This window comes from Spea bombifrons, chromosome 7, assembly GCF_027358695.1.
Source record: "Spea bombifrons isolate aSpeBom1 chromosome 7, aSpeBom1.2.pri, whole genome shotgun sequence".
Classification (NCBI taxonomy): Eukaryota; Metazoa; Chordata; class Amphibia; order Anura; family Pelobatidae; genus Spea; species Spea bombifrons.
In genome coordinates, this window is record NC_071093.1 from 7956657 (window position 1) to 7980789 (window position 24133).

General features: G+C 37.4%; 1 protein-coding gene across 2 annotated transcripts in view; it reads left to right on the forward strand.

Moving 5' to 3' along the window:
* Positions 1-24133, forward strand: part of GPD2 (glycerol-3-phosphate dehydrogenase 2) — a 77626-nt gene that overhangs the window by 46002 nt on the left and 7491 nt on the right. Inside the window, exons 14-17 of one of the 2 annotated variants that reach the window (XM_053470474.1) lie at positions 75-187; positions 1050-1128; positions 2344-2442; positions 6050-6171. In XM_053470474.1, coding sequence (XP_053326449.1) covers positions 75-187; positions 1050-1128; positions 2344-2442; positions 6050-6171 — 413 coding nt within the window. Of the gene's footprint in view, positions 1-74; positions 188-1049; positions 1129-2343; positions 2443-6049; positions 6663-24133 lie in introns of those variants that run through there. The other variant, XM_053470475.1, reaches the window with a different exon arrangement.

The window sequence follows — 24133 nt, forward strand, 5'->3', positions numbered from 1 at the left end:
ACACAGAAGTAAAATTTGCACCTTTTTTAAAATCAAAATATTTCTTTAATCATTTTTTTTTTCCATTTCTCCAGGAAGAATTAGAAGCTGCAAAGCAGTTCCTGTATTATGAAATGGGTTACAAAGCTCGATCGGAGCAACTAACAGATCGATCCGAAATTAATCTGTCACCCTCCGACGTAGACAGGTAACGTAATTACATGACTTGCGCTGAATATGCTAACTCTTCTCAGGTTTCCGCGAGTGCAATACTAATTTATGTACACAAAATAAAAATACTGCATGAATCATTGGCTGACCAATGCATGCGATAAAATGCAGACAATACTGTTACAAATGTATTTGTTTGTAGTAACAGCCACCTACCGATAATATGCAGAAATCAGTATAGGGTGGGTGGATATCACGACGTTTCAGCCTCGAGTCAGGTTACAGGGTCTCAAAGGCTCGACAATTGATTATACCATTGGTTTGGTACAGTATTTCTGTAATAATACTAAGAAGCATCATAGGACTGCACCCATAAATCACTTCTTGTAGAATGCTTTCCCCACCAAAGGAAAGTGCTTTGCGACAAAAGACCACCATGGCAAACATTACAAAAAGCGTTGAAACATACAACACTTGCTGTGATCAGAGTCTTGGAGTAATATGGGATTTATTTAGTGGTTATCTGCTATGAGAGGGAGTTTTCAATATATTGCAAATGTTACACTTTACACTTAGGAGACCATACACTTTAAACCTAGTTTTACTAACAGTAGCAGCCCCCCCCCCACAGGGATCTTCTGCCGATGATGCAATATCATTGTGCTTTTCTATGGTTACCTTGGTTTACCTGGTTAAAGGTATTTTCTCCTTCCGCATAAACCCCTGTGGTGTATACAAAAATGTAGGTCGGCATTGACGAAAACCTGTTTTTATCTCATTTTGTTCTAATAAACATCATTTATGGGCAGACTTGGAGGCTGCCGTTGTAACTCTATACGTATGTACGTGTATGTCTCAGAACATGGTGGCTATTTATCAGAATGATTTACTTCTTGTAGGTATAAGAAGAGATTTCACAAGTTTGATAAGGACAAGAAAGGATTCATTACCATACTCGATGTTCAGCGTGTGTTGGAGGTAAGGGTTTAAGTATTTGGGAGGAAAATATGTTGTAGCGGTATCATGTATTGTAAAGAAGTTTATGGCAACCAAATCAATCATTGAAAAGCAAAGATTTATTTGGTTTTTGAACAAACAACATATCATTTATGGTGCTTCTACCAAGTCTAAACTACCAAATACTCCTCAAGCTTTGCGGGTTAACAACTAGCTATTGTTCTCTAGTCTAACATTTGAACAGGCAAAGAAAGCACACGTGTACCCCAGTAAAACAAGTGCGATTGAGCCGTCACAGAACTTTTCCTGAAAAACATGTCTGAGGCGTGTAAACCCTTTCTAATCTAGATAATTGCCATGACTTTTTCACCCGAACAAAAAGTGGGCCTGAATTACCTACTTGGAATTCTGTAGAATAGATTGTAAGCTTGTGAACCCGGGCCCCCTTTACCTAATGTGTCAGTTTGTCTTAGTTAGTTTTGTCATGTCATTTAAATGTATGGACTGAAGCACTGCGGAAATTGTTGGTGCCAAATAAGAGTATGATTCTGATATGAAATCTATCCATGTTTATACGTGGCTCCAAATTATTGTTACAATGACATAATATGCAATTCTTAGATGGATTATGTCTAATACTCATCAAGATAATAAATATCACAGATTAAAAAATGTAAATAAAAAATACCATTCTTAAGGGCTAGTTTACATTTTCAGGTCCCATTGTTTCAACCAGCAAGAGCTCTCGGCTGAAGGCCTTGTATGAGCTGATGTGTCATTTTTACATTTTGTTAAAAGGTTTAATTGCCTAGAAACAGTACAACTTAAAAATATTTTTTATCTCTGTGTCATGGTACACGTAAAATTTCTAATTTGCATGGACATGTACGGTAATTATGTAAGGGATGGGCAGAATATTAACCCTGCCCAAGGGGTTTGGCATAGGCAGTATCTGCATATTTTCTAGTAGTAGATAGGCATACAAGGTTTTGCCCAGAGACTCCGATTGAATCGCCGCTTCTCCAGGTCACTACGGGGAAAGTCTGGGATGTGGGAACGGCGGTGTCACGCCCCACTCCCCGCCCACTTCCGCTCCAACAATAGCCTGTGTCCTGCGACATCAACAGGACCGCCCACTGACATCAGAGGGACCGGCCGCAGCGTCAGCAGAACCGAAAGATTTATTCTTCCTTTAATTCCCAATGTAATGTGTTTTTATTATGTTTTTTTTATCAGAATATTAATGTTCAAGTGGATTCGAATAACCTTCATGAGATTCTCAACGAAGTTGATTTGAATAAAAACGGGCAAGTTGAACTCAATGAGTTCTTACAGGTCAGTATCAACCCAGGTGTGATGACATAATTAAAAAAATATTCAAAAACATTACATTTAACGAAACATAAATTCTGTCTGTATTGCTAGCACTCATAGTCTGCTGACCTACCTGCAGCCAGCTGTGTATTTTGGCCTAGGCCAACCAGCCTTGGAGGGGGTTATCAAGGGTAGATTGTTCTAGAGGGTGATCAGTTCCTCGGAGGCCACAATTCGTAGAGGTGGTTGATGTAACTGGCCTGTATATGATAAGAAGGACTGTACTTAAGCTAGCTTAGTCTCTTAGAAAGGTGTTTAACACATTGGAGAAATATTGCAGAGATAAACAATAAAATATACATTTTTACTTTATTTTTCTTATACATGACACAAATTTTACTTAATTACAGGTTATTTTGTCTTATTGTTTTTCTTAACCCGTGAAATTACAACAATAATTTCCACAATTATTGGGAGAGTTACTAGAGCTAAAAATGGTTTCCACTCTTACATCTCATATTATTTTAATACTACCCTGATCTCTTGCAGAGATCTCTTTTGGATCTGGCCAAGTTTTTTTTTTTCTTCTTCTTCTTAGCCGGTGAAGGTATTTTAGACTTCTACCAGCTCTTTCTTGAACCAAAGCAATGATGAATGCCTAACATGAGATAAATTAATGCTATGGGTTTTGGTCAATGTCAGCCCTTTCTTCACTGTGTCAAGTTAAACAAACAAGATCAAGGCAAAGGAAATGGTAATTGTCTCTCTCGAGATGAGCCGCAGATAAGAGCATTGTTGAATCTAAATGCAGAAAATTTTCGGCAGTTGTGTCCAGCATCACAAAAAAAGAATAATTATTTTTTTAACGCGTTTATATCTGCTCAATCAGATTAAATGCATATTCTATTAACGTTTGACAACTCTGAATTGTTCTTTTGAAATTATACCGGAACATTTTTATCCAGTATTTGACAGGAAGGCCACACACACGATTGCATGTATATAAAATTGCATTTATATCTTCCGGGAAAACTTGGCTGTCATATCGAGCTTAGTGTGGCTATTGTAATTTGCAAAGAAGATAAAGTGGACAATAATTCATCTTCTCGATTTTTTTTTTTTTTTTTTTTTTTTTCTCCTTCTTCTAAAATTTATTTAAAGCCATAGGGAATCTGTATTGAGTTGCGAGAAGATTGAAAAAACACCGGTGGAGGCCCAAAAGTCAACACCGTTTAAGAGTTTACAAATTTGTGCGATAGAAATGGATACCTTGTTTCATGCATCATCCGGAGCTCGCGTGATTGAGCTGCCGCCACCACCGTTTTTTGTTTTTTTTTGCCGCACATAAACATTTCATTCTGCTGGCAAAACGCACAAAATGAGTTGAAAGGATAGTCAACTTTCTCCCGGCAGATAAAATGTGTCATCTTAATATCCGTGCAGGAGCAAAGACATTCATCTTCTGCGGTATAATTATTAACCCTTTTCCCTGAAGGAAAGGACCAGTGATGAAATTGAATACAAGAAAAGAATAGAAGGAAAAAAATGTAGCTGCATTAATGATGGCATGGATTCCTTTCTAAAGATTTAGATGCGTGCGAATCTCAATTTATTGGCATAGAACGTAAGATTTTGATTGGATTCATTAACATCGTCCACTCTAAGGCAGGCCTACAGAATTGTTTTCTGTTGTTTTGCTCTACATATAATGCAAAATACATATTTTTGGAACTGAGTATAGGAAATGGGGAGACTAGATGGGCTGAATGGTCGTAAACAGTCTCTAGAGCTACAGTTATAAGCACGATCTGCTAAACAATGCACGTTGCCAGGTGTTAGACAGCCCTCGTCCATGGTAGGTTTGGTTAGAGCTACGCTCTCCCATTTGCTTTCCAGAACACCTTCTTTCTTTAATGCACGTGATGTCGTCAGAAGGCACTTTCCTTATTTAAAGAGAATCTTTGACTATCACAATGTATAAAATGGGGCTCTCATTTGTTTTGTGTGACATCCCTTTAATTAGATACTAATGCTGAGCTGTAATTTGCTCCTTTACATTCATACCTTATAACACATCTGTTTGGGTGAAAAGTTTCTCATTTTGATCGGGGGTGTCTTTTAGCAGACTAGGAAAGTCAATTTATTTGCAGTTTGCACTTCCTGCCGTAGAAACTGCCTGCTCAAAAATTAATGTGGCAAAGTATAAATTTCATAGCTCAGTTTGCTCAGAAACATGACAAGCAATCAAGCATTAACGATGCTCTTTAGGGGTCTTACGCATACCGGGAATCTCTCTGCACTTAATCTCCGGGTCACGGCAGCAGCGTTTAGGCAAATCCCTGTCCTATTCACCTCCCACCCCCATAGCCCCAAATACCGTAATTTGTATGGTGGGCTATTCCGGCCCCTCATGAAGTCACTTGCCCAAAAAGGAAGGGCTCGGGGTATGGTCTTACCTCCAAAGTGTCCTTCTTTAGTAGACAAGTGACTTTTTGATGCCCCACTTTAGTAGAACCTTGGAATGTTTGGGTTCTATAAATGTATCATGGTGTTCTACAGCCCTAAATGCCCCAATACTAACATTAATAATGAGGAGTAAATGAAACGATTTGTTTTGTGAATAAGTTACTCAAACAGGTGTTGCTTGTTTTTGATTTTCACTCCACACACATTGTGTTTTTTAGCCTTGGACATACTATTTCCGGATCTTTATGATGTTTGTAAAACAAATGGAGAATCAGGTGTAAAAGCCAAATAATGCAAATTTCATCTTGCTCCCAGATTCCTCAATTTTGTTTTAGGCAATTTTTTCATATAAAACATCTCATTTGGAAAACAAAATGTAAATTCCACAAAGGCTTTTTATTTTATACCATTTGTTGAGAAGGTAAACATTGAGATTTTGAGTGTGATTAAAGCATCTTGGGAGCAGCTAAAGGTCACACGTTTTGTTATTCAGGTACAACCATGTCTGTATTTGTTGTGAGGTAAGTAATTTCATCGTCGATTAAGTGGAATATTTAAAGGATAACGTAGCTTTTCATCTTTCCCGTTCAGTAATAAATTACATCGCTAAGCCTACGTTTAAAATTTATTTAGCGTGAACGGTCTACACAGCACTTTACATGTTTTCATGGTATATAAAATACTGAAAAGTTACGGATTAAGTCAGAAAAGACGCTGCTTCTAGAAGCGTTGTGTCGAGCGATAGACATTTTCATGCAACGCACAGCCTTATACTACGTGTGCATTTAAAAGGGTACTCCAGCCATCAAATGCACCTTTATGCATACGATAGCTGCAGAATCCCCCCTATGCATTTGCCCCTCGCCTGCCCCCCAGCTATTTATCATTCATATGTTATAATTTAAATGCTGTGTGTAGGCCCCCAGTGATTTCAATGGGAGCGCTTCCCTGTTGCTGTGGTAGGAATCATTGGACTATAAAGGAGGAGGAAGCTGCAGAGCTGCAGCTTCTACATCAGGTAAGTGTTCTTTTAGAAGAACACACATTAAAATACTCTCAGGGCATGTCTTTACAGGGACTGTCAGGCACCCCGATGATGTTACCTGAGTGTGTAGGCTCCATATTTTATTATTAACACATTTTTTTTGGTTTTCGTTTTTAGCTCATGAGTGCGATTCAAAAGGGGTTTGTGTCAAGCAGCCGACTGGCAATGCTCATGAAAAGTGCGGAGGAGAACCTGGATCAGAGAGAACCGATTCCAGTGGACCGCAGCGGCGGTGGCGTGTGAGTCTCTCTGAAAGGAGATATTCGTTGCTGCTTCTCTGTGTCGGACATCATTCCAAGCTTCTCTGGCTGCGTATGCTACAAAACTGACGTCCAGTGTCAACCCGAATGCTTCTTTTGTTGTTTTGTTATTTTGTTATTTTGTTATTCTCTTACCTGAGCATGCACACTATGCTCCCAGTACCCTGTCCCGTGGTTGCCGAAACACATTGTGAATCTGCTTCAATATGCAAAGGAGATGACTGTCTGCGCTACAGAACTCGCAGAGCCTGAATGAACCTTTTTTATATTTTTCTTCTCATTGAAAGTGTTTTGTTTCATCTTTATATTCTTTTTTAAATGTTGATTATATAAAAAAATCTATATGCAGATAAGCACTGAGCAGGTTATTCAAGTTCATCTCAGCGAGAGAAAAGAGAATTTTAGTTAACGGTTACTACGACGGTCTTAATACGTTTCTTATTTAAAATAAAGTGATGTTTAAACAATTAACCTAAACATAGAGCTATTGCAATAAAGTGCTTTTGCGAAGCAGATACCCGCAGAGCACCATGTTCCTTTATATGTGGTGGCCGGTCCACAGTGGCCTTAATTACTTCCCGTGGTGTTAACTCAATCTGGGGCAGATTTCCACCTAATGAAAGTGCTTCTAGAGATTATGCAAATGTCCTTTGATTACGAGCTATGGTGGGTGCAGCTCGAGGGTAATTGTTTTAGCTTTCCAACGCTAGGTTCCAGTTCTAATTCTGTAATTCTTCTTGTTGTTATATTAATTAATAAAAATGAAGCATGAGGATAACATTGTCCTAGAGAAGCCGGCTTGGCTTTTCATCATAATAAGCTGTTGACAATATGTTTAGTAATGGAGGTGGAAACTCATACTATAATTTGTAGCCCCCTCGGTTATCCATCACGCTCCAAAGCCTCTTTAACATTGAGACCTTTCAATCGCCATCTTCACACCTTCCCTTAACTTACTGGCCCACCTAATCGTAGTGTACAAAGCTAGATATTTACATTTCGGCTGAAAAAGACACAAGTTTGTGTTTTCCAGATACTGTATTTGTAGATCCAGAGGTAAATGCGAAAAATATTTAATTTAAAGTTTTTTAAATTTTGTTTTTATGTTGAATATAAAAATCCATGTTAGCTCCAGAGGCGTTTGAATTTTGCTTGGACCAATGTTATTGATTGAAAGTGTATTTATGATAGCCCCAGAGTGTTTATCTTCTAGTATTCAAGTTATTAGTAACGCTCCTATTCTTTACAGACCACAAAATGTATAGTGAAATATCTATCAAGTATAGTTTCTGTATTTTCTTTATTGAAGCCAGACCCTGTCACTCTTCCCTGACTATACTTTCTTAAATGCAAAGTAATCTCAGGGAAGTAACTGTGTTTGCATCACTGATCCCGGAATGTAAGTGATTAGTTTTAGAGATACTCTAAATCTAGAGTATGGAGACATTCACTTATACATAAATATTGTTTTATGTGTTTTTTTACCAGTGTTTTAGAGTGAATCCCAGCTGGGTTATTAGGAGACTACCGAAGTTCACTATACATACTTAACACTCGCGGAGCAGGTTGATGCAACACGTTTCTCAGATTGGGCGCCATCGCCCCCTGCACATTTTCTAACTATAAGGGAATTATTTATAGGCGGTGGGGTTATTAAATTCTCGAAGTAGTTTCAATAAATTGTGACCATCGGATCACCAGCAAGCCCTTTTATTCAATGTTTCGGCCCTGTTATGTCTCATAATACATACGTTTCTTGGTTATGCTTGTTATTATAAACTAACCCTTAACATGAAATGGAACTAATTGTTTCCTTACATTTTGGTTATGGCGAGCCAGCAGATTCTGTAGGGGCTATAAAAGGGAAGTGCGAACTAAAACAACATTAAATCTGCTATACAAAAGTGTAAAAAATATAAGATAAAAAACAAAAAAAAACAGCTCATGGGAGCCTCTTACCTTTTTTCCCTTTTTATGTTAATCAATTTTTTAATATTCTGCATGAAACCTATTTTAATGCTAGACTTTATTATCGTGCCTGGGCTTTGCTTCATTACAGCGTACTACGGTTGAAAGAAACAAAATATTTAATTGTTTCACGCCATGTTGTGAGTGCATTGAAATTTAGCTTGAGAAATATGTATAGCAGAAAAATGAAATGTCTTCTACTGATGTACATTGAATACTAAATATGGTATTGGTTATCCTATATATTCTATTTTCAGGGAAGTGGTTTGTACTTTTTTTTTTTTTTTTTTTTTTCCATATTATGCACTCCGGGATATTTTCTTTCAAATGGGTATTGAACTTCTTGACGCAGAACAAGCAATGTTTTTAAAGGATACTTTTTGGTTTAACATAGCACTGATTAATGCGTAGAATTCACGTGTAGTCGAGTTTTGATGTCGCATGTTCTTTGCAATGCATGCGTGTGTCTGTAGTATTTCCGCATGGTCATTTACAAAATGTTTCTAATGCCTATACTTCTTGGGAAAGAACTAAAGTTAAATACTGCACAAATATTCACCAGGATCCTCACACGCATTGGATCTGGTATTAACACCAATTTATCGCAGCTAACACCAAATTTTGTTTGTTTCCAAGAATCGATATTTCTGAATTATCCAAGTGTAATAACTGTTTTTAACGTCCGTATTAAAGATTCTGTGTTAATGCCATAATTTATTATCTGAGATGTGCACAATTTAACTGTTTGAGTTTATAAATATATAAGGTGTATTAAAAGTGCCTTTTTTAAAGAATGAATAAGCACGGATCAATAAAGATATTAAAAAGAAGGAATTTGCCGATGTCTTCAAATTACAGCTAAGCACAAAAGTTTCTCTATCAATTCATAATGGTTTAACCAAATTGAGTTCAGCTACGATAACACAATAAGGGAAATGGGAAAAGGGATGGCTCTTGGACCAAAAATGGCTCTAATAAACTTTGGTGAGTGGCATTGTTGTAATGCAATCAACGCTTCGTTTTAAAAGGTTTCATTCTTCTCAAACTATATATGGTGTTACTTTGGAGATGAATGTCTTGGAAGTACGTTGGGTGATTTTGTAGGACATACGTTTTATATGCATTACATACGGCCAGGAAAAGGGGGGATTAAAGTGTTTCTTTTCTTGTGCCTTATTATAAAGAATTCTAGCTGCATTTCATTGAAAACATTTTATTAAAAATAACATTTTAATAAACAAACGCTTATAAAAATGTGTATAGTACGCTCATCATCTGCTCCTCACAAATCATGTGAAGGCCATGATTTTAGATCATAAACAAAAAAAAAAATATTGTACACTATATCCACCACAGGGGTAACTCGAAACTAGAAAGAGACGACACAGTAAAATGTATTCGGGAGGTGCGCCTATTAGTTAAAAATATTCGAGGCCGCACCAAAATACTTTTCTTACTAGAGTTCGAGTGGCATTGATATAAGAATTAAATACTCTGTTACAATGTATTTTCAAGGGTTTATAAATCAAAACAGAGTTTGTTTATTCTAGAAAGCAGAGAAAAACGTTAATCCGCTTTGTAATTCCTTTTCAAATTGACAGGTTTCGCTTTTATGAAAATACTTTAATCTGTTCATTTAATTGGTGTAAATACAATTTGTGTGAACTGTTAAACATTCACTTATATGGTTTACAGTAATGGAGAAAGAGTCCTAATTAACACCCTCGGAGGGGTAAATAATATACGTAGAAGAATATTTCTTGGTATATATCAGGCACATTCCCATTTGCGCATTTTACATTATACAATTAACTCATTTTCAGCTCATTCTCATGCATAGTGAGTTTTTCCTGTTCAAGACTAGAAGCTGTAAATCTGCAATTTATTGAAGTGACAGGGAAATATATTTCATTTTCCTCATGAATCATTTGCCATCCTTATTGCAGAAAAATGAGAAAATGATAGTATGCAATGTTTTCATAAATTATTTCTTCTCCTTTATTTGGGCCAGAATCCCCTTGGAGAGTCTGCTCGTTCTCTTGTAAGAGGGCGTCTTCAGATATCCTGGGCTTTAAAGGAATTGTGTAGTAGAGGTTTCCCGTTAATGACAAAAGTTCTAGATTTGGCTACCATAATTTTGCCTTTTTTTTTTAATAAAACAACAGAAAATGACATTAGAAATCAACCAAAGAACAAGGAAGATCACTTAAATCCAGCAATATTTAAAATACTTTAATTTGCATTATCTGACATAATAACCCTTTCTCTTTGTTGCTGTATGTTGTACCTTGGTATATAAAATAGTATTCCTTAAAAACATATTTAGGTAATTTACTTTATATATATATATATATATATATATATATATATATTACTAATTGTGTTATGTAAAAATCTCTTTTTTTGCCATCTCTGAGAATCTCATTAGAAACAACCTCTCGTAAGAAAGCAATAAGGATACAGGTCCTACATTACAACCAAGAGTAAAATGTTGGAATCTTATCTAGTACATTGATAAAAATATGTATTTTTACACATTTTACACAATTTTAATATAATTATTTAACATACATATTTTGTGGTTTTATTTATTATTATTATTATTATTATTATTATTATTATTATTATTATTTGCAGTACTTGTCTTTTTATTAAATTTAAAATTAAATTGAACCTCACTGGGTATTTGAATGATTTAAGTTAATTAAATGTTAGCACTGAAATGGTTTAAGATATTTCCCTATATTTTGAGTTATCCTAAGTTTGTCAATACATAGTTGGCAAAGATTTAATTAAATTAATTATCACATAATTCCATTGTTTTTAGAAGTTTACTTAAACAATTCAAGGGTTTTTTTTAAGCAGTGATGTGAAAATTAATCTTTTGTTTCTTTTCCTACACTGCCCTCTAATGGAAACCATAACATTCCATCAATTAGACCAGTTTTTTAAAAAGTATAATTACTATAAAAATCATCATTTTTAAAAACATAGTAATATATCTTGAAAAGCACTCATATTTCAAAATCTATCTTTTAAAAAAAAATATATATATAAAATATAAAAACAATTACCAAAAACAAACCTAAAATTGTATTATTTTTGGAAGTAATGCTATTTTGTTTTACTAAAAGTAACTTTGAATATATGTTTTAAAGACATTTTTTTAGGGGGGATGAACATTCTTTATCTTTACTCCATGCAAGTAGACAGCTCTCTGTCACTGATTCCGGCGAAAACAATGTTGGTAGAAAATGAAGTACCGACGTAGCTATGGTGGGATATATTATCAGCTCCAAACACGTAATTCACAAGACAAAAAAAAAGAGGAAAATTCAGTGCTTTGGGAATCATATTGTTGCACTGAGGGTATTCCTGATCCATACATGAAGAATATCAGTACATTTCACATGCTGCATTTGACATCCACCGCTATAGCTGAAAACTATCTCTATTGTCCAGTTTGATTGCCTGAATCAAACTGATTTACAGCAAATCCATCTGAGCTTTGATAAATCTATTACAGTTTCATTTCACTGATTTCATTAACGTGAATAAAACCAGCCTTGCTTTCTGCATAACTGCCTTTTAATGGCTTGGCCCTGTCACCTGCCGCAATATTAATCCCTCTGACTTATTGCTCCACAGAGGGAATGAGTAATGGGTATTTGAATGTGATCAGCACAGTACAATGCAATTAAGGAAGCAGTACTGTTCTGTGCCTTTAATCCTGAACTAATTTGAATTGCAGTTTGATAGCACAGTGAATCCTGCATAATTATGTAGGGTGCATATTAAACTCTATGACAAACCAGAGAGGCTTTTAACCATCACAGCTATGCTAGACAAGTGAACACCACAGTCATATAGCCAACTGCTGGACTGAGAGCTCAATTAATAAAAAGCTTCCAACAGGAGCCGACTTAGAAAAACAAATTATAGGGAGAGCAAAATTATTTGCAATTTCAAATCTGAAGCTTCGCTTTTCCCCCTTTACAAAAAAAAAAAAAAGACACTTCGTGTTGATTAAATTTCAAATGGAACTATACTTAGTCTCTGAAAAATTATAATTCACGGTGCTATTTCTATGGATTTTTTTTAAAATGTGAGCTAAATTTTTTTAAAATTGGCATCTATAGTTATCATGTGCTATAACATGTCTAATAAAGCCGACGGCTGTGTTTTTTTCCACTTTGTAGAGTTCTTTTTTTTTTAAAAGGCAGTACCATTAACATATAACAAATCACAGCATGGATCAGGGTCTGAAAAATGGACGTTGGCGTAAACGGTCCTCACTGACCTGGCTATAAAGGTGATCAATATTACTCGTTATAACCATCGCCAGATAATCCGCTATTTAAAAAATTACATATGATATTCTTTAAAATAAGCAGAAGAATAAAAATGGCGTCTGCAAATAAATTATCATAGCCGCCCACCCAACAAACATGATTTTTTGGGGAGGGAGAACTTTAAGGAGCATCTTCATTCATTCATTTTGATAAAAATAAAACTTATTTTTGAATCCTGCCTTCTGTTTATGGCATAGGAGCGGCTTTGGACCGACCAGGGATTAAAATGAACACTGGCACTTTAAGGCCAATGGCAGATAAAGGGCATAGGTGCGGTGCACTCTTGCAGGGTGATCCCAGGTATATCCAGCCAGTGGCTGCACAATGAAGGACCAGATCGGCCACATGAGAGGCAGTAATGTAAGTGAGATGCGCCATCGACACCAGGCCACCAGAATTTTCCCGTTTTGCTTGATGACCGACCCAAGTCTGGGATCAGTGGCGTCACTAGGGCGTGCGCTGAGTGCAGACCGCACCAGGTGACACTCAAAGCTGCCGTGGTGAGATTTTTTGTTATTTCTACCACACACGCAGAGCTCGCTTTCCTCCTTCCGGGACATTGTCCTAGAATCTTAAGTTTAAGCTCTTGCTGGGGAGAGAGAGCCGGCGTTGGAACCAAACATAGCTGACACCACATGATGACGGCCGCACACTGGGATGTGGTCTAGCCTGGTAACTGCGCAGTGAGCAGAGCAGACTTACACATGCGCAGGAAAGAGGCAGCAGAAGGGTGACGTCAGTGACTTTAATAATTTATTATAAAAAGCGCCATCATATTCCGCAGAGCAGGATGTTAGAATTATTATACTATCTATAATCTATATATTTCTTTTACTTCTTTAAGTCTGCTATATTGTAACTGAAGTATCAGTGAGACACAATATGAAGGAATGGATCCCTCTTACCCTTTTTTGTTCTGTTTCCTACTTTTTCTGTCCGTTTCTGCCATCTGACTATATATAATATTGTAGAGCGCAAACTATCTCTTCCAAGAGGGAAAACCCACAATTTGGCCCATATAAAGTTTTTTCTTTAAATAGAAGATGCTTCAAACTAGTTGTTTCAGATCCTCATCCATTTATTGTATGGTTACATTCTGTAAATCTGGAACAACGTATAGGCATTTGTGGGTACAGCATGTAAGAAAGTATCTTAAAAGTTAAATTAAGGCCTGGATTGGTCATCTGGCGCACCGGCAAATGCCCAGTAAGTAGCTGCCCAACATCACTCTATATGTCCCTGATCTGCCGCTACATGAGCATAACCTGCAGCCTGTCATATCCAGCCATAGGCCACACTTATGTCATTAGCTGACCATTGGCCTTAAAGTGCCAGGGCTGCCTTGTTTACTTCAACTGCTCCGTAGACTACTGGTGTTAAGTAGCAGAGGCATATATAAAATATTTCCTATCAAACATATCACTGGCCCTCTCCTTCTGCACCAATATGTCTTAACGAGTGTTAAAGTTATTGTCATTTTTAAATTGTCTTACAATATTAAATATTTCCACTGTTTTCCCTGATTTTAACAGCTCTACAGACTCTGCTGGCGCTATATCCATAAAAGTAATGTAATGCCTCTCCAGCTATAGGAAATGTTGCATTTGATTTGCGAAGAGATAACTGGAAAGCTACACTGTCACGAGTCCTTGAGAACTGGAAATGAAAATCATTGATGTGTTAGGTAAAAGAATCACTCTTTGGTAACTATGTTCCTTTAAACACTGACAAGTTTTAAGTGTTTGAATACGAAGGAACACACTCTCAACTTTTGGATTAAAATATTTCTCTCCTCTGAATCAGGCTTTGAAGCCGGTCCCGTGAGGGTTCCTCTAATGAAAGGCATCTGCCGACCCTGTCAGGATTAGTGCCTTAAATTAAATGATATAGGGCCTTTTATATTTTAAAGTTGTGCGACACTGATACAAACAAAAATGGGCTTTACAGATCCCACCAACAGAGGTAGACAGGGGTGGGTGACCTAGGGGTGGGTGACCTGGGGGGGCAGGGGGGGCAATTGCCCTTCAGGATATTTCAAAATTCTTCAATTTGTGGTGGCAGGAATGCGCAGGATCGCATGTAATGTTACGTGATCCTGCAGTATGTGTAAGCAGCTGAAAGGAGGCTCTGGGTAAGGGAATAAGGGAGTCTCCGGGGGAGTGAGAGAATGGGAGGGAGTACGTGTGTATGTATGTATGAGTGTTAGAGTGAGTGTGTATGTGTAAGTTTGTGTGTGTTAGCATGAATGTAAAGTATGATTGTGTCTGTAAATATGTATGCCAGTGTGTATGTTAGTTACACATTGGCACACATATTTACACACACACAATATTAGGGATCCCGTCACACTTTATGGTCATATATTGCTTATCCCGCCACTATGTCAAAGCGCCCCAGTTTTGGAGAGTCCTATCTAATTTTATACGGCTCTATGGCTTACTAAGGATTTTAATATATAGTTGCAGACATCACTTGGTTTATGTGCTGATCAGTGACTTAAACGTGAGATGCTAAATGATCGATAACCTCCCGATGTATTATGAGTGGGACAACCACACAGAGTTTATCCTCCAAGTAGGAGCAACTCGATCTGCAAAGCAAAGAGAAATGGGCAGGATTTCTTTACATCTATATCATGGATTATATATATGCATTATGCAGGACCTGTTGGGATCTTATATGACTTATATGAGGTAAATCGGTGAAATTGCATTTCTTATCTAACCTCAGCTCCCCTACAAGTTACAGTTTGGTAAATAAACCCAACTGTGTTCTTCTAATTGAAAATATTTATTCTACCCCACTGTAATCCAAATGATTTACATATACATATATCTATACACTGCCATTCAAAAGTTTGGGGTCACTTAGCTGTTTTCCTGTAAAACAAGGACATTTCTCGCTGTCACATAATTACAAAAGGGTTTTCTAACGGTACATCAGCTTCTTAAACGTAAACTAAGATTAGCGATCACAACGCGCCATTGGAACACAGGAGTGATGGGAGTGATAAAGGGCCATTGGAACACAGGAGTGATGGGAGTGATAAAGGGCCATTGGAACACAGGAGTGATGGGAGTGATAAAGGGCCATTGGAACACAGGAGTGATGGGAGTGATAAAGGGCCATTGGAACACAGGAGTGATGGGAGTGATAAAGGGCCATTGGAACACAGGAGTGATGGGAGTGATAAAGGGCCATTGGAACACAGGAGTGATGGGAGTGATAATGGGCCATTGGAACACAGGAGTGATGGGAGTGATAACGGGCCTCTGTACACCTATGAAGAGATTCCATTAAAAATCAGCCGTTTCCAGCTACAATACATTTACAACATTAACCCCGTCTGCGCTGGATTTCTGATCCATTCCATGTTATATCATGTTATATACACTGTATATATGAAGATGCATTAGAAAACCACCTTATACTGTATGTATACAATAGGAGTAGCTGTCTTTTCTCGTTCCCATGATCTGTATGATTATCGCTCATCATTAAGTTATCGCTCCTCTGTTATTAAGTTGCTAATCGTTCTTGATTAGTCCGGGCAACTTTTATAAAGGTGGGTGATGAGAAGTGAGAGAATTTCAGGGCAGGGTATTGTTTAGATATTTCTAGTTGCCATAGATCTCTGATTCCTTTCGGGGTAACTTCTGCAATAAAATACCTCTGATTTATAGGCTAAAGGCACCGATTTTAGGTAGATTTAATCAATTCATTTATGCAAAAAGCTGGGGGGCAACAGTTCCTCTTTAAAGCTCCTTAGTGAGTGTCTTGTTTCCGAGCACACAACAGGATACTTATCCTGATTTATACTTATCCTGATTTAACACGGACTGCATTCCAATTTATAAATGACATCTTTTCAGGTTCACAATAGCCTTTTACCTCTTTTATTTATATTGTTGAGGATACGAAGAGTTTTAACAGCCCATCTTGATCTTCGGCGGAAACCATGCTCTCGGTCGTTCTCAACTATTTGGACTAAAACAGATACTAATTGCTGTTTATCCTTTAGTCTTAACAAGTACATTTACTAATCCTCCGATGTACAAAAAAAATACTCTTTTTTTTATATTTAAAACATTCTAGAGCAGCGCGTTGCTTAGGATAAGGCTGGGCTGTTTGCTAAATTAAGCCATTGTGACTCAAAATCCTCCTTTAATAAGGTTCATGCTGTCTACAACTTCATCATTTTCTTCTGAATGATAATTACGTTATTCAATCATGTTCAAGGTTTTAGTGAAAGCTAGCATTGATTGATTAACTTCAATTACCATGCTTACATTTGCATAGATAAAAACTGCTTTTCAATTTGTGAGTGGCACGGCAGTGGAAACCCTGCTCCGATATTTGCATTTCAATGTGAGCAGTAAAGAATAAAGGTGGGAGAGAGGTCTGATCAGTGCTAAGCCCTTTCTGCTTCAGCGCTTAAGCGTTTTCCATAAACACTCTTGTTATGATGTTGGTTGGTTCAGACCACTGAGAGGTAGCTGACGGAAGGCAGGTTTTACATATTACGCAACATGTTAACTCATTTCAGGCTGGCGAGATCGACCGGTGAAAAGGTGATCTCTCAACAATATGATGGTTAATTGTTCGGAGCCATATCCATTCTATTCATGCAGGGCAGGCTGTATGACAAACCGGTTACAGAGAATTCAGACGTTCTCTGGAATTCCTTAGAATACCAAGAATAACACAGGTAGTTAGACACCCTGTATAGAACACCGACATTTCATAGAGTGCGTGCCGAGAAAGTGACGCCGTTCTCGGAAAAGTGTAGGACACCGAGCTGTATGAGAGAAGTCAAGACATCAAAAAATCTAATCTGGCCTTAATTCTGCCTCCCATTGTTGCGTTGTGTCCCAGTCAGTCTGGAGGAAGAACATTCTGTAGTTTGACATTGAGTGACAGCCCAAGTGACCTATAAACTTACTTCGTTTTTTATCTTAAATAAATCTGACCACACACAATACGGAGTGGAGAATAATAACAAAATAATTTATTCCTGTAATTATGAATATGTCACAAGTGATGGCTTTCACAATTTACTCACCATATGCTCCAAAAGTATACAGATACCCTTAATCAAGATTGCGTAGAAATTGGACTACTCAGATGACGTATTCAAAGGACGTTCCATATGTGGAATATTACAAGTTTATTGTGGTAAAATAAATTCATTATTGTGCTAAATAATTTATATTTAAATGTTGCGTGCCAGTTATGCTGATACACAGGTAAACCTTCTTTACTGAGTTCTAGAGTTCCCATTATAGAGTTTCCCAAATTCTATCAAATACATCTATGCACATGATTTAACTACCCTAACTACCCAAGTTTAGAAAAGAAACACATTAAGACATAACTCGCTTACCCACAGGGGTGTAACTAGAAACCTCAGGGCCCCGGTGCGAGAATCTGTTAAGGGCCCCCCACCCCCAACCCATCTATCCCTTTCTCACGATCTACCCTCTCCCTCCCTATCCCCCCTTCTCACGATCTACCCTCTCCCTCCCTACCCCCTTCTCACGATCTACCCTCTCCCTCCCTACCCCCCTTCTCACGATCTACCCTCTCCCTCCCTATCCCCCTTCTCACGATCTACCCACTCCCTCCCTACCCCCCTTCTCACAATCTACCCACTCCCTCCCTACCCCCCCTTCTCACGATCTACCCACTCCCTCCCTACCCCCCTTCTCACAATCTACCCACTCCCTCCCTACCCCCCCTTCTCACGATCTACCCACTCCCTCCCTACCCCCCCCTTTGTAGGTCACTTACTGTCAACTCCTGTGTTGGGAGCGTGAGACGTTTGTCTCGGGTGCCGGCGCTTCACTGCTGAGCGCTGGCATATGATGTCATATGCCAGCGCTCAGCGTGAAGCACCAGCACCCGATACAAACGCCTCACGCCCCCAACACTGCACTCTGGGCAGCGCTGAGGCAGGCGACGGCGACAGCAGCGGCAGCGGCGACGGCGGTAGCAGCGGCGAGGAGCGGAGGCATCGTGGATTTCTGTCAGTCAGGGGGGCCCAAGAGTTGCCGAGCGGTCGTTTTCAGCAACCGCTCGGCACCCCTTGGGCCCCCCTGACTGGCAGAACTCCAGGACCCGGTCGCAGTCGCGACCCCTGCGACTCCAGTAGTTCCGCCACTGCTCATCCATTAGTCCTCTTATTTCTTATGGAGGCTTCTGGTGTTCCTTAGGATTCAATCTCGAATTCTGGTGCTTACCTGCAGAGTTCTTTGCAATTCCACTCCATACTTAGATTCGGCATTTCACCAATTTGTTTAATCGGACCTGCCATGCGCCAGTCCCTTTCCTCCATTCTGCAACAATGACACTTTACAAAAAGGTGAGAAGATATGAAATTGCTCTATTCTAGGCTATTCTCTACTTTCTCATCATATCCATGGTGTGAACAGTAATTTAAAACAAGGCAATTACAGATGTTGAGTGTGGCATCTGAGAAATTCAACTTTCTAACTCCCAGTGATTTTTATTGTACCACAGTAGCAGACAACATTTCGATCCTTTCTGGGTCTTTCTATACATGTTTTATCTTTTATTCTTGCCACCATTGATTATTCTTGTTAAATATAATTGATTTAATTGCATAGATGTATGGTCGAACACCTCTCCTGCGTCAACCACCTCAACCCTGTTCAACTTGAACTTCTGGTGTAGAATAATACTTTTGCAAATAAATATGACCAGATTTAGTTATGGAGTGAGAAAATGGATGTTGTAGCCAGTAGCCATCAAACCTGTGTTTTGTAACGTTTTATTACAAATTTTCATATATGTGTTACAGATTTAACAGAACAGTCAAAGTACTCCTTCTTGTACACTTTTTATACATTTACTTGATTAGTCTTTTTTATGGATTTACTTTGTCCCTTAATCAGATGTTACTATAGCCTGGCTACTTCCCAATACACGTGGCGAAGATGGCTTAGAATTAGTAAGTGTATAATTCTGGAACTTCTGGAACATGAGCCACAATAAGGCACAAGGTCGTGCCGAAACATAATTGTAACCTCGTCTTGACGAGCTGTCGGACTCATCTCCAATGGCTCTTTTGCCTCCTTCTTGAGCTGACTCAAGCCAACGCTTTCTCTCCGCAATATTGTAACCAATTATCTCTAATTTCTTCAAAACTATTACACCCAAAATAAAAACACATTCTGCCGATGATTTATGCGAAACACAACGCCACATCTACAACATACATGTGATAAGCATGAGATGTTCCTTAATAGCAGACAACAACAAAGGACCTAAGAGCTTTTATAGAAGAAAAATAAGGTGAATGTTGCTTTGTTACAAAGTAACCCATTTTCTTTTTGAAATATATAACGAGGCTCCTTTAAATAAACAGAGAACATGATCGTCGTATGCAAATAAACGTGACCTGATCACTGCTATGGGTATGCAGTAATAAATATGTATATTGGGATAATGGAAAATAAAATTAGTTTTGAAATATACATAAACACTTCTTTCTGACCCAGTCAAAAATGTGAATTGATCTCCTGACCTTTACGCCGCAACGTTGTACGCTATATTAGTTCAGCGAGGAACATTTTTGAATTGCATGGGTACGTTCAAATTGTGTTCATTGCAGAAAGGCAAATTAAGTTTCTAGAATGTGTTTATTAAGTTAATAACTATGCCAGTCTGCAAAGAAAAAAAACAGCATGTTATTGAAATTGTTAGACATTCTTATTATATTCCAAAAAAAAAAAAAAATCGCCCAACTTCCGGCAAATAATTATAAGGCTTTTATAGCTCACAATCTGAAATGGCAGCTGAATAGGGTTCATTGCGGGGCATTCTGGCAGAGAAGGGGTTAAATAATCAGAGTACAAGGGTACAAACGTACATAGGAGATACATTAGCCTATTAAAGATGAAGAAAAACATAATTAATTTTACAGGGACCAGGATGTTGAACTTTCTGCAACACTGCATGATTTCATCGGCGTCAGGATATAGAAATAATTGTGTATCATGCAAGCATTTATTTAACAATGTTCCGTGGACTGGTCGTGGCCTATTTTCATTTTCAAACACGTTTTGTAATAACTTCATTTTGAGTCGATTTTTTTGAGTCGATTTTAATTGGGATAATATGGAAAAAATAATTCTTAAAAACATCACATAAAATACATCCCATGTGTATCATTGCGTGAGTATTTATCATTATATCTATAGGATTAGAAATAGGATTAATGCCTTGTGCTCCAGCTTTTTAGTACCCCACATACATTGTCCTCACCCATTCCCTTACCTCTAGATGGAGGTGTTTGTGGAGGCCGGTTCTCCCAGTTGGTCTGCACATATTATGGATTTAAGCCACGGCCTCCTTTAATGGTAATGGGGCCCTTGACAAGCCTCCTCTAGAGCCCAACTACCCCAGAGCAACCCACCACCCAGGTCGAACCAAGATGGCCCTACCTCAAGTAAAATTATGATGTTTCAAATTCAAATGAACCCCTTTTTTCCCTTTGTGGGTCACACTTACCCAGCATAAGAAAATAAATATATATAAAGGAAATTTAATAACCTACTTTAGTAGGCTAGACCACGAAGCAATCATCGATGCAGAGTCCTGGCCGAGAGGGACGGGATGGGCAGTGGTACCGGGAGTCCTTCCTAATACACTTTATGTAGCGGACTGTATATTTTTGAGGTTTTAATGTGGAACCAGTTGGGTTGGATTGCGGAAGGAAAATGCTTGCCGGTAAGACGCAGGACATTCTCGTCTTGCATATTTGGAGTGCACTCCTCAAACAGGAGGAGACGGTATATCCCACCCAGCTCTCTCAAAGTTTTTACAACTCTACACCAAACAGGGAGAGTTTTGACGGGATATACTGCCTGAAGGGACTCCTCAATTAAGACATTCAATCCATGGAATTTATTACAAAAAAACCCATAATGGGCCTTATTTTATACAATCTGTCAAATTCTGTCAGCTCTAGGGGGCATTATTAATATTAAAATGGAGGAATCTTAGAACATCCAAATATCTTGTCCTGGTCATGGTATGGGAGAAAATGTAGGTTGTTAAAATTGGGTCGGTGCTCCAATATGAGTGTATAGAGGGCTTTCTTATAATACCCGTCAGCAGGGTCAAGGCCCAAAATTTCTTCAGCAGGATGCCAGGTTTGACATCCGCTCCCTTCGTCAGCTGCCAGATACTGGGCAGTATACATGTTAGTTTGAGCTGCTAGGTGATAAAATTAGGAAAAAAAATTGAAAAAAATGTATTGTCTCACTGTCATCAATATCACATCTGATTCCAGGAGTCGCAAGAAATGGGTGGGTATTCCGGCTCTAACATATTTGGGGTACCCAATATTAGACAGGAACAAGTTCTATGCACCTCATTTAAGTAGGTGGATCCTGGGCATCAGCGTCATCTTCACGACAGATATTGGCTCATATAGAATATTCTTCTGCGGTGCACATTGGAGAGCGTCACTTCATTCATGCCTTTTATGGGCATAGCAGTACGTCCATATGGTCGTGAAGGGGTTAAAATCCTGACGGCGGCAATTTATGATAGGGCAGTGATGATGTCAAAACTAGAATAAACACTTTCTACACAAGTGCTTCTATAATACAACCTGTTATTTACTCATCTGATTATTTTGGAGAATAATTGCCTCCCATGGCTGGCTAATTCATTAACGGATTAAAACTGGTTACAAGTAGCCACAGTGTGTGTTTACGTTCTTACAATCTGTGGCTAAAAGGACCGAGCATGCCAATTACTGCAAAGCAATATATACATGAAATTTACCCATGAATTACAGCACTTTTTATATTTTTACAAAACTTATCCATTTTTATGCTAAATATGGTATACAATCTGTTATTAAATGAACGTTTCATGAACGCTTTCACAAATAAAGAATCCTAGATTATTTTCTAAACAACTGTTGGCAGAGAACTCAAAACAATACCATCATTTTCATACATCTATGCTGGATAATTTTTCATGGTTCTCTGCTGTTATAATTGACATAAACTATAAAACAGGTCAAAGAGCAGATATTAAAACTATTTTTCATTTGGTTTCCTGACAGCTTTCAACAATAATGCGCTATGCATTTAATAAGAGCTTATACAACTGATCAAATAGAAGTCCCGTTCTGCTGTAAAATGTTCGTGTTTATTGTATTTTGGGTCCTGTTAAGTATATTTGTAACAGTTACACTACCTTAGTATTATTTCATTTCATTATTAACAAACCTCAGTTTACCAAACTTAATTTTTACTGAAAAATAATTATTATATATAATATATAATATAAAATTATAAAATTATTTATTGATTTTTATAGCAGTGTTATATAGTCTCTCTGATATGTATAATTGTTACATATATATATATACAGTATATATATATATATATATATATATATATATATACTGTATATATGTAACAATTATATATATATATATATATCTATATACTGTATATATGTAACATTTATATATATATATATACATATATATATATATATATACTGTATATATATATATATATATATATATATATATTAACAAACTCAGGTTTGTTAATCAATAACTATTAAATGACAAATTGCTTCATTAATAGTTTAATTAGAACTACTTATATATTTGGTACCAAGATCTTATGATATCCCAACATTAAAAAGCAAAGGAGTAAATCGAAGACACCTTTAAAAGTCCATCACCTTTATAATCCATATATTTTATACCTGCAATTTGTCAAGCAGAGTAAAAGCTTGAGTTCCATTATTATAAAATGTATCATAAGTGTTCAGATCGGTAATTACGTTAATCCACCTGGATACTTGGCCACAGTATACATTAGATTGGCATCTAGAGTCAGACTTGAACACTCAGTCAACCCGAACAGAATTAGCTCAGTCACAAAGGGCCACATTTCATAATTAGCTCTCAGAAGCGGGGACATTTTATGTATCCAAAAGTCAAGTGCAAAATCGACAACTAACAATTTAAAGAGGTATAAGGAAAATGAGGTCTCTTTAGTACTTTCTTTGTCGCAAATGCCATTTCATTTACTTCTTATTGAGTTTATCCGGCGATGACAAGCGAAGCAAGCATTTAAAAGGCAATGTGTTTGTTCTGTATTGTTTGTAAGAATGTGCTTTCTTATATTTGTTTTTGCTATTAGCTATACTTTCTACCTACACAGAAGCATATCATTCCATATATATTTCAGATAACATTTCCTGAGCTAAAAATAAATAAATAAATAAATTATATATATATATATATATATATATATATATATATATATATATATGTATGTATAAATATATATCCACTTAATATAATAAAAATGTCACTCTTTATACATGCCTCTATTTATAATTAAATAAATAAAGGTAAATACATAAATTTAAAAAAAATCGATGAATCTTTCTGTCCATCGCTTGGTCTCTCTGTCTGTTTATCCATCTAATGTGTTTGGCCATTATTTCAGATGCAGAAGACATCACCAAGATCTTAATTAAGAATTCCTTTCAAGTACATTAAATTGAGGGTCCTGATAGCACACTGCTTCTGGCACATTGTGTCCGGTGTTTTCTAA